The sequence below is a fragment of the Schistosoma haematobium genome, chromosome 1 (genome assembly GCF_000699445.3).
Source record: "Schistosoma haematobium chromosome 1, whole genome shotgun sequence".
Taxonomy (NCBI): Eukaryota; Metazoa; Platyhelminthes; class Trematoda; order Strigeidida; family Schistosomatidae; genus Schistosoma; species Schistosoma haematobium.
The window spans coordinates 72899196-72911374 of NC_067196.1; the positions used below are offsets into that span (position 1 = coordinate 72899196).

At 34.0% G+C, this 12179-nt stretch overlaps 1 protein-coding gene across 2 annotated transcripts in view; it reads left to right on the forward strand.

Annotated features, from left to right (window-relative positions):
• DNTTIP1_1 (Deoxynucleotidyltransferase terminal-interacting protein 1) overlaps positions 1–12179 on the forward strand; it is a 63725-nt gene that overhangs the window by 30393 nt on the left and 21153 nt on the right. For both annotated transcript variants that reach the window (XM_051209625.1, XM_051209626.1), the window contains one exon: positions 640–741. In XM_051209625.1, coding sequence (XP_051075082.1) covers positions 640–741 — 102 coding nt within the window. The remainder of the gene's footprint in view (positions 1–639; positions 742–12179) is intronic.

Sequence of the window (12179 nt, forward strand, 5' to 3'; positions counted from 1 at the left end):
AGTGTTTACTAACTGACCAATAGACTGGAATTAATGTTTTATACATAACTGCGTACATTGATTGCATTGTATCACTTGTTTAGTATGATTATTATCATCCAAATCACTGGATTTGTGACTTTAGCTTTCGCTTTAAATCAAATGTTTCGGTACTCATTACTCGTACGTAAAATAAAGTTCCACTTTCTTCATAGCTTTGGATTATGTGGCTTTATTCAGTGAATTAAGATTTTGTATACTAGGTGTTGCGTCATGATGTGCTGCTAATTTAAGACAAAGCAACAATTTAATATTGTTCTTCCTGGTTTTCAACTGTTGTTCTTCAGTGTTCTTCATGTTAAAAAAAATCATCAATGTAGATTAAAAAACTTCACAAAATAATCGTCTTCCTAGAAAATACGAACGTAGACACTAACATTGTGTTTTTGTTATAAATGTTTACTAATTATATTTTCAGTGATGATTGTATGTGTTTAATGTGATTTTCTTTTAAAGAAAATTTAGCCAAAAAAAAGATTTCTTTTTTTCTTTCTAAAGTCATATGATTGTAATTTATGTGATTTACAGAAACCTTTTTTGTCTCTTCTTTGAAATTTGTATCTACTTTTTTCTCGTGTGTGTATATGAAAAAAAAAACAGGATTTCATTCTACTGGCTGTGAATAATATTCGTGATGTATTAGGTGAACAATCTGTGTCTGAAAGTGATTTGACTAAATTTCGTCAAAGTTTAATCCATCGGGTAAGTTAGTTGTCTGTTGAATATTGGTTTGAATTGATTTTTTTAAGGTAGAAATGTTTTCACACTTATATATTCATTGTTTAATATTTCACCTTTGTATTACTATAGAAATAATAAATAATAATCATTAATACTCCAGTGGTAATATTCATGATTGGGATATGTTGTATGCTGTGTTGATTCGTTTCTTCAGTGATGATCACAGTGCATAAAGCTTAATTCTCACAATCTATTCTCTGCTGATGATTAGCCTTACGAGCGTCACGTATAGTGTAAAAATGTTGAGTTATTTTGTTTACTGTGACCGCATTGCCGATTAGATCAATAAAGTGTGATCATTATCACTATTAAAAGTTTGTTAAATTTTTACATTTTGCATCACGAACTGATTTTGGTTAGACAAATATTAAGAACTGAGAGGCATAAGATATCCGTCTCAGTGTAACACTCGACGTCTTAGCTATGTACATCCACAACCCCACTTGGAATCGGATATATAACTTACAGATCTTTAGATTACTGAGTCGCCGTACGACAGCTTACATTTCTCATTTCAATTACTTCTTGATATGATACAACTATCTTCTAATGCCATTAGTGGTTACCTTGTTCACATGCAACAAGATTGACGAAACATGTATTCAGTGCTTCCTGGTGTTTATTGGTTCGTGATGTATACTAAAAAACATTGTGATTAATTATCAATAACTAGAATGTGTGACTGATTTTACTGGTCATCAAGAGTGTTCTGTAAGTGTAATGTTCTTCATATGTATTATTTCATAATTAGATCTTTATCAATAGGCTTCAGTTTCAGTCGTGATTATATTTTCCGAAGTCTACTTATTAATTAGTGCTTTAGCTCTCGGAGAATTTAATAATTTCCAATTCACTTCAGTCTTCTTTTTGTTCTATTTTGTTCAATACACCATGAAATCTTCCCACTATCATTTGAGAAGTGTTAACATGCATGAAAATGGATTTTAACTGTAAGCAATAACTTATTCACTTGTTGTTTATCATCTTTTTGATGATAGTGCACTATATTCCTAACAAAATAAAATTTTCCCCAAAAGATTATAAAGTAATATAAATTTTGCATTATACCTGTCCCATAGTCATGTATCACTTTCGAAACTATCGGTTTATGCAAGTTAGAATAGTTCTCAATATTCAGTTAAAAACGTTTTCATGTAAAATACAAGGAAAAATGGTTCATTTGAATCGAGTGTATTCTTTTTCATTCCACTTGCATCTGGTATATGCCTGTTAAATAATTAAAAATATTTAGGTTAACACTTCTTAAAGTCGTCACTCATTGACTTAAGCAATTAAACTCGTAATTAGTAGGAAGATCTTAAGCTCATGCTTCTCTCAATTTCATGAAGTTTTAACCATGCGGGGATAGTAATAACAACAGATACCTCTAATCCCCATCTAATCTCAACATAGCGCACGCAGTGTCGAGTCACCTAGACTGATGGTCACAGTGCAACATGGTCGATAGCATTCGATCTGCACTAATAAGGACTTGGCACACATGACATTGATCACCACCCAGTGATCAATCAATTGTGATTACAACAGCTATCATTCATATTTCATTTATGCAAACTTATTCTCATCTGTTATATTATATTTTTAAACTTATTTTAAAGTCCTCTATAAATTCTGCATGATCCAGTTTCCCAACTTATAAACATTCATTTCTCTAACTGTAATTATGTCATCTTATCATTTCAATTAAAGGTCTACTTTTCAAAGAAGATTACTCTGTATTTTTTATGTACAATTTTTTGTGAAAAGACTGAAAAAAAAATCATTTCGTCTAAACGCAGACAATCGGATAACCTTGATCTTATATAATTGTACGATTGCTAGAAGGCGGAAAGTAAAATCTTTAAATTCGAATTTATAACGTTCTTAATGTCTGATAGCTGGATTTTTAGAATCTTCAAGCCTACATTTCTCAATGATTATTGATTGTACATTTAATCCCCATCGGCACATCAACATATCTATCTGGTTTTGAAAAAAAATTCCAAATTTAAAGCATAAATAAATTTTCATTTGTATTGGTTGTTTGAATCTTCTCATTGATGTTTGGGACTGTAACTGATCAGTCTGTTTTTTTGCATATGTACATTCTGTGCTGATTGCCTCTATATTCCCTTAAGTCACAAGCATTATAAGCAGAGATGAATGGTGTCTAGCAATGGAGTTTAGGATGAGCGTTTCGTTCTAATTTAACAACATGATGACGTTTGAAGTGAATGGCACTGAGTTTAAGTCCCTGCGTGAAAATCAACTCTCATTCAGGTACATCTGGCTGAAGAGTCCTAAGTAGGACGAGATACGCGTCCTGGATTCCACTGCTAACCACCATCCATCTCTGCTCATAATTCATCTTTCATCAACCTCTTTCTAAGAACAATAAAAGAGAATTTAACTAAATAAAAATCTTTCAATATTTGATATCTTCCATTGCCAAGGTAGGAAATCATTGAAATTCTGAAAGGACTTGGTACGTGATTTGAGACTCTCTTCGTCATAATGGATTCTAGATTCACAGGTATTGTTACGACTATCACTATTGAGTTGAAATACAATATTATATTTTCAGCTTCTGTCAATCGACTAACCATTTATTGCGACTATTAGCCAATGCTATCAGTGGGTATGTGCTTCGCTCTACTGACACAATATACTCCACGGGTCATGGCTTCGCATCATAACTAGGTTAATGAATCTGGATAGCCATGAAGTTGTCCAATGGTTATGAAGTTATTAGTTGAGAAACGTTAAATTAAATCCATACGATTCAAAAATAGAATGAAACGCTGGTCCTGCATTCTAAGTTGTTGCTGGCTGACTGACCACTAGTACTCGTAGTCTGAATACATTAAAATCCCTAACTAAAAAAGTATATCAAAGCAGTCTGCTCACAATGAATGTATTGCAACAGAAACTGAACAATACCAATTTTGAATATCAGCGGTAGAAATTTAAAAACTTGCTAATGTGGATCGTTTTACATGTTTTCAGCGAAAAGATAAAAGTACTGTGTTGAAGATAGATTATTGTAAACTTTTGCTTATATTTCCTATGCTTGTTATTTAACTAACTGTTAAAGTTGTTGCTGGCCTGCATCAACACGTGAACTTAAGGATAGGGAGTGAAGTAGTCGAACGCGTCGACAACTTCACTTATCTTGGAAGTCCGACCAGCCCAAATCGGTTGGTGTCTGACGAAATCTCAGAACGGATTCGAAAAGCTCGTTTGGCTTTTGCCAACTTACGTCACCTATGGCGAAGGCGAGATATCCGTCTATCAATAAAAGGACGAGTATACTGCGCGGCAGTCCGTTCTGTTTTACTTTACGGCAGCGAAACATGGCCATTAATAGTAGAAGACACTCGTAAGCTACTAGTATTTGACCACAGATGCCTTAGAAATATTGCTGGCGTCTGTTGGGATCACCGGGTAAGTAATAGTGAGGTTAGACGCATGGTATTAGGGAATGATGGTAAATCAGTTGATGAAATTGTGAATCTTCATCGACTGAGATGGTTGGGCCACATGTTACTTATGCCTGAACACCGATTACCACAACGTGCAATGCTAACCTGTGTTCGGGATGGCTGGAAGATAGTTAGGGGTGGCCAAACCAAAACGTGGCATCAGTGCTTGAAGTCACTAACTTGTAGTCTGAGCCATGTTGGTAGATGCAGACTACTTGGTTAGGGTCCGTGTGACTATCGTAACCAATGGTTGGAGACTCTTGGTGACATGGCTCAGAATCGATCACAATGTCATAGGTGTATACACTCTCTGTCTTTCCTTAAACCATGAGATTAACACTAGCTTATATCCTTTCTACGATCTAATTCTTTCTCCATGTATCATACTTGTTATAACTGTGATGGCGGCAGATTAGAGGGTAGCGAATTATTGATCGGACCAAAGACGCGCAAACACGTAGAACGACCTAGGATTCTGATTGGCCCTGCTTCCCTGTCTAGCCCAGCCAGCTAAGTTCAGAACGCAAGTCTCAGCCTCGGATATATGAATCATTATATTTCAAACACACTCTGTTTATATACTAATCAAGCAGACCACATCGTACCATAAAATAGAAAATAACATTGTACAATATTGACCAGTAGGAAAATGACACGTGAAATAAGCACTGACCAATAAGAAAATAATACCATCTCCAAGTCCAAGAATAGCATTAGACTTAATAGAATAATTTTTGGGATATTTTCCTGAATATCCCAACACCTCCTTTTTTTGGAGATCCGGAGTTGATAACCGGATTTTAAATTTTTTTCGCGTCTATCCTCCCCCGCGAAACAATGTTGGGTCTTCATAAACCCAAATTACAATTAATTTGATTGCATTTAAGACATATTGGACGGGGAATTCAGTAAAATCGACCAGATAATGAGGATAAACACCATTCAATTCGAAATCATCCAAGTTTAAATCTTCTGAGATATTGTTATCAAATTTATGGGGAGCATCACTAGTAGATAATGGATCATTATGATAATCCGCGTCCAACAAAACCGTACCAGGCTCTTGATTATTATTCGATGCTTGAGACACATTTCCTGGCAAAACAATGGGACCTTTTCGTGAGCTGGATATGCTACTGTCTGTACATGCTGTTTCGGGGATGAACCCTAGGTCGTTCTACGTGTTTGCGCGTCTTTAGTCCGATCAATAATTCGCTGTCTCGAATAAATAAAGTTTGAGAGGGAAGGTTCCAGAACATTGAAATTGTGATTAGAACTCATGGAATTAAAAAACACATTAGATGATTATATAGTGAAGTAACTGAAAATACATTAATGGTAATAGAGAAAGCTATGAATTGAAATCAGTCAGTTATGAATGATGTAATGAATAAATAAATAAAAAGGAGGGGTTTATGTTACCAGGACAAATAAAGATTTATCACTGCCTCTTTGTAAACATAGATCTGGTTTTAGACGTTTGATTGCTATCGCTTCTGCAAATTTCAAAAGGTTTGAGTTTAATTGTTTGTTAATTAGCTTGAACGACTTCAGTGTATCGATTTCGTGTCCTGTGTCAAGGAGATTTCTCGCGATGGCACCCTCTTATGTGTAAGTACGTCAATATATGTAATAACCCTGATTTTCAAATATTTTAGGTTGTAAGCACCTGATGAGAACCTAACGAAATAAAATGAATTCATATTATTCTGCACCAATCTTTGTTCTTGTTCTCTTTAAAATAATAAAGGGAACTATGTGTATCAAAAAATGCAGTTTTTAGCCTCATATTGATTGATCCTGTGACATTATCACCTTTGAATTTGAGTTGAATAAAAATAGGTTTTTTATTTACAGTAGTTTCTTTGGGTTTTTTTTATCTTCACGTTTTACATATTTCTCAATAAATTTCAGTGGGTATCCGTTATTCCTTAAACACTTTTTAACATTCATAACTTCCTCTTCTATTGTATCGGCAGTACATATTCTTTCTGCTCTGTGAAACTGTTTTGACAAGTGTCTTTTTGTAACTGATTGGACAAAAGCTATTGAAATTTAGATAAGTCCCTTTCCATGTATCTTTCTTATAAACTAGTCTTTTAATAATTATTGTTTAGTTTTAGAAGAGTTTTTATAAAGTGTTTTTTTGTATATTAGACTTACCATAAATTTTGTTCAGTTTCCCATGGAAAAAAACTTTTTTAAAAAAGGTCTTGTTCTATTTAAACGAGCAAGCATATACTCGACAGTTTAGATCCATCTGAATAAATCTTGTAGGTAAGAAATGACTTCATAACTGTCGCCTCATTGGTCAACATTAGTTTATCTATGATTTAAAATGATATGTTTAATGTAAGTAAGTTTGGATATGTAAACATTAATGTTCTGTTCATTAAAAACAAAACAAAAAACGACTAATCTAAATTCATTGTTTTCCTTTCGCCTACAAAAGTTTAAATGACTGAGTAGCATTGTTAGCCTATATTTAATGTATGTATGACTTAATTTATTCAGGGGGATCTAAATATCATTGAATTTTATCATGTGAATATATATTTAGCTGAATTAGGTAGTTGTTAAATGAACTGTTTGTTGTTTTTTTTCAAAATAGAAAGTCACCATGTTTATTGTTTATATTAAATGTGGAAACTATTAAGAAAAATAATTTACATAGTAAAGAATGTTTATACATCTTGAACAATGAAATTAAAATTCATGATTTAGAGAAATATAAATAATAAATACATTTACTATACTAAGTGATTGATTCCTAGCTATGTTACATGAAGTTTCGAAACATAGATAATGACTGTAACATCGTAACTTATACCAGGAAGTTTTCACCTACTTCACTGACCAATACTGTCTTGTTTTAACTATTTTGAACCCCTTTTCAATTTTACAATTAATCATTCATAAACAATATGTATCGGGAAAAATCGCCATATCATGACATCAGGGGGGGAGATTATCAAGATAAATCCCAGAGTTATAGAAGTATTAATCATAATCGAGAAGTTTAGATATGATCGGACAAAAGATAATGAATTCACAAAATAAAAAGTATACAATAATTTCGAAACTGAGGACCTAGTAAGATACAAAGAGAGAATAGGTTTGCGGTACTCCAACCGGCCTTTAACAATGTCTCAAATCATTGATCATGATAATTACCTGTACCTAGTCAGATATTTCTCACCTACTATTAGTTTCTGATATCATGAATAGACGCATACTTCTTTGTTTGACCGCCTCTAAGTTTATTTCAACCTACTCCTACATCAGCCTATATTATACTATTTGAGTAGATAGTAATTTAATATATGTTATACACGTCCTACCGATTTCAATCGATGAAGGTTCGAAGTCTCAACTGTTCGGTTTGTGTAGTTATCATCATTGTATGGAGATCGCTTATGTTTTGGTTTGCGTCGCGGACTGGACAGCTATCGAAAACGAGTAAGCAGTGGACATCTGTTTCATTATTTTCAACAGTGGGCACCGCCGAGACCAAGTCTCACAACTGATCGAGTCATGAAACTAGCTTATTGATAAACCATTGAGTTGCATAATGTTTAACAAATTTATACAGTATGTTTTAAACTCAGCTGTTTTTTGTTTTCAAGATATTTTAATAGGTCTATTTAACTGCATGATTGATCATTGCAATTTTAATTATTCATTATAACATAAGCATTGTACTTTACTACAAAACTGTAGGACCCAAAAAGGACATTGAAAGTATTTTTCACACAAACAGTTGATATATTCACATTTATGTATATATTTGTCATTGTAACGTGGACTACGCTAAACAAAATCAATTAAATCCCATCATTTGCGTCCTATCACATAGTTACTTTATTTAGCCTATGATGAAAGAAAACATATTGTTACAGTTGTTATTAGCTATTATCATAATGAGCTCGTTTATAAAATGAAATTTCGTTTCAAAACATCACACAAACAATTATAGTTTGTTTTTCCGCCCAATTTCATCACTACTGTCATGACTTGGTATTGATTTGTTGTTGAATTTCGTTTTATGTCAGTGTTTTTTTGTTCGAAATTGTATGATGTTCATGTGTGTGTTACACTAGTATTATCAACCGTTTTTATAAATGTCGAGACATTGCATGTTAACTGGATTCATAATTTACAATTAGATAATTGATTACAACGATACTATAGTCACTTACATATTTATCGATATGTGTTATGTAATCGTCAGAATTCTGCTTCAGCATTCAATTATCTATAATCCATTGGGCTTTTGTTCAACATTAAGTGGTCAAAAAATGGCTGTCATTATCAATTTAGCCAGTGCTTAGTCTAATGATACTTGGTACCAAATGGAACGAAGTATGTTTAATTGCAAAGTATCTATATACACGTCAATAACAACGGAACATATCAACTAGTTGAAGTAATAATTTAATTGTTTATTGTAATATTGAACCGGTGATTAAAACACTCAACTTTTATTAATTTATATCAAACAAAATCACATACATATATGTACACCAACATAGTAGACTGCATAATATTCAAGTGATTTCACCCATAATGCCTGGCACATTAACTATTATAGTCTATAGTTAAAGACCATACATCATATAGTACGTTATCTATTAGTTTTGTACACTTCCTGTTTGGAAAAAGCCTTGTACTTAATCTCATATCTCTAATTTGATCAATATTGTTTCTTCAAGTCAAATTTCAATAACTAGGCCACAGGTTTGAATTCCACTCTATCAGATAGTATAATTCATGTTTTTTCTCTCCCTATATTTTGAATTGAAATATTATTTCATAAACTTCATTTCACGATTTCATTCGTTCTGCTTCCCTGGATTTCCTTTTTTTTATTTCTTTAAATGTGTTGATATTGTGATCCATGACTACTTAAACTTATACGTCCATATCAGTATAAAGTTCTACTTTACATATGACTAACTGATTTCATAACAGCTGAAATTGTAAGTCGTGACATGAATTTACGTGATAAATTACAATATCTAGTATACCCACGATTTTTCGAAAACAATGAAAGACTAGTTTATGTGTATTATTATGATTGATTTTGAGCTATGTTATCTAGCACCTTTACTGCTAAAAAACAATCCTTTCTATGGAAATATCATTTTCTGTTCATTATCATTAAATATGAACAGCCATTTATACCTCACTGTCAACGATCATATTCCACGATAACACTGCATATTGAATTGTTATGAAGTATTAGTAACATTCAACGAGTTAAAATTAACTAATTACATTAAAACATATAAAATTGAACTTATCTTTAGTGTATTCAAACAGGTTTGATGTTTGTTTTTATTGTTTCTTTTTAAAATATAGACTACAGTAAACCTGATAATTATAGTATTATTGTGTGGGATTCATATTTAAATATTGATCCGTTTTGTACGTGATAATAAAGTTTCCATTCAGCTTCAACAAATAGTATTTTTTGTTCGAATGTGTTTGTGTGAAACAATTTGGTTCTAATAATTCAAGACCTACAGTCTATTGATAACTGAAAAGAAATGATTTTACTCTTGTGATATCAAACGGAATATTTTGCCAATAACTGTGTGTTGTATGATAAATACACAATCTGCCATGAATTTATTTAGTCATAAGTTTTCTCTACGTTTATGCTTCAGTGACAGACAACTGAGTAAGACAAAGAAATGAATAAAAGTATGTTGGTATTTCATTCGACATTCGCTCTAATATTTTAACTATTTTACTCTAATCAAGTAGTAATTTTGATTGAAGTTGAAAGAAAGTATATAATAAAGTAAAATATACAATAGTAATTAGAAAGTTTGAGCTTTATAATGCTAACAATATCTTAACATTAATATAAAGATCTGCCTGGTCTCTGAAAACTTGCTTTACCTGTGGCATAAATGAGATGGTTTTCTCTCGACCACGTGGGTGTGTATATCGTACAATAGTCTACTGTGTTTTGTGGAAAATATCCTATAAAAGGAGAAGACATAAGTAGGTTGCAGTTATTTGGTCATAAGTTTCCTCCGATCATCGCATAGTTATGGTGCAACTACCAAGTGTGTTGTACTAAGGTTAGATATAAAGTATCTAGTGACACGATGAGAGACCATAAAATTTCATTGACTGCGGTAGTTAAGACATGTCCCTACCCATCACCTACTCCAATCCACAACACATAAATATAGATCAGAAGAGAGTCAACAGGTGAGCAGACTAAACCGTAATATCAATCCATGAAGTTCTTGACTAGGGATCTGAAACATGTCACAGTACTTAATAGTTGCAATCTATATTTAAAGGCTTATGACATGGCACGAAATTGAACGTAATGGCACAGTCGCATTAATTTTCTGTCTTTTTTTAACACAAGTTTAATCCCACTCCAAATTTCTCGTTCCTTACGTTTTAATGATATTTGTCACATTTAGCTTTCAATTGTTTTCGTTATCATTTTCCATTAATTTCTCATCCCCTTGTTGTATCAATATAATATATGGCGACGTAAGTCGTCGTACATTAGCACCACATTCTAAGTCGTTGTTTGGCTGATTACTTTGTACTGCCAACTACTAATCACATTTTTATTGGTCTCTTCAATTAATATGTTGTATTGATTTTGAAAACAGTGGTCTTGAGTGCTGTTAGAGGTATGAGGGCGGTTACCACTTCCCGGTTTCCCATACCGTGGAAGGGTTCTTCTGGAGGTACCTGAAAAGGAAATTGGATTAGAGGTGGTCTTAGTGACCTGGGAGCAGTGCCCAAGGGACAACTGCTTGAGGCCGGTCACACACGACCTTTTTATGGGTAATTTTTGTGTTAGCTCCGTACTTATTGAGACCTTACCGCCGGAGACGGATATCCGTGGGATAAGGCTAGGTGTGCATTTTTAGGGTCGACCTTTTCTAACCCCACCCCTCCTTGTGGGAAGGCAGCATCGCTGTCACGCTGGTTGCCTGAAGGAAACACCTTACTGCTGTCACACCTCTGTACAGTCAGCAGTACGACTTCGCCTTCGGACCTTGAGTTTGTTGCTTTTGACCTTACCTCTCTTCAACCGACCTGTCTGACATGGTAGGACCTTGAGGAACGGTTGTTCCAGCCAGTATAGCTCGGTTGCTTCATCACGATAGGCAAGCCCGACCTCCATGTCAAGGTAGCAACAACTGTATTCCCAGACAGTGTGAATGGAACATTGAAGTAGGTCCCCCAACTCTAGCAGAAGTTCAAAAGGCTATAGTTAATCTGAAACGAGGAAGGGCAGCTGGCCCAGATGTATTGGCTCCAGAGGTCTTTAAGGATGGTCGTCCAATTTTAGCGATTAGGTTGACTAAGATTTTAGCTAAGATCTGGGAGTTAGACCTTATTCCATCTGACTGGTCGCAATCACTTATCGTCCCAATATATAAGAAAGGGTCAAAATCATCCTGTGACAACCACAGAGGGATTAGTTTAACTAATATAATATCTAAAATACTAGTCTCGATAATTATCAGACGCCTAACTAAGACTCGTGAACTGCAAACACGAGAGAACCAAGCTGGCTTCAGACCTGGTCGTGGCTGCATCGACCACATATTCACCATTCGTCAGATTCTAGAACACAGGCATACTTATCGGCGTCCGACAATGGTGGTCTTTCTTGACTAAAAAGCAGCATTTGACTCGGTAGACCGCGAGATTCTGTGGTAATGTCTGTCATCGAAAGGCTTACATCAGAAGTACATAAACCTTGTAAAGGCTCTTTACTCGAACACTACTAGTCGAGTCAGAGCTTATGGCGAACTTTCATCTGCTTTTGCAACCTCAGGTGGTGTCCGTCAAGGCTGTCCACTTTCTCCATTTTTGTTTAACTTAATTATAGACCTACTGATGGAAATAACTTTCTCGTCGACTGAA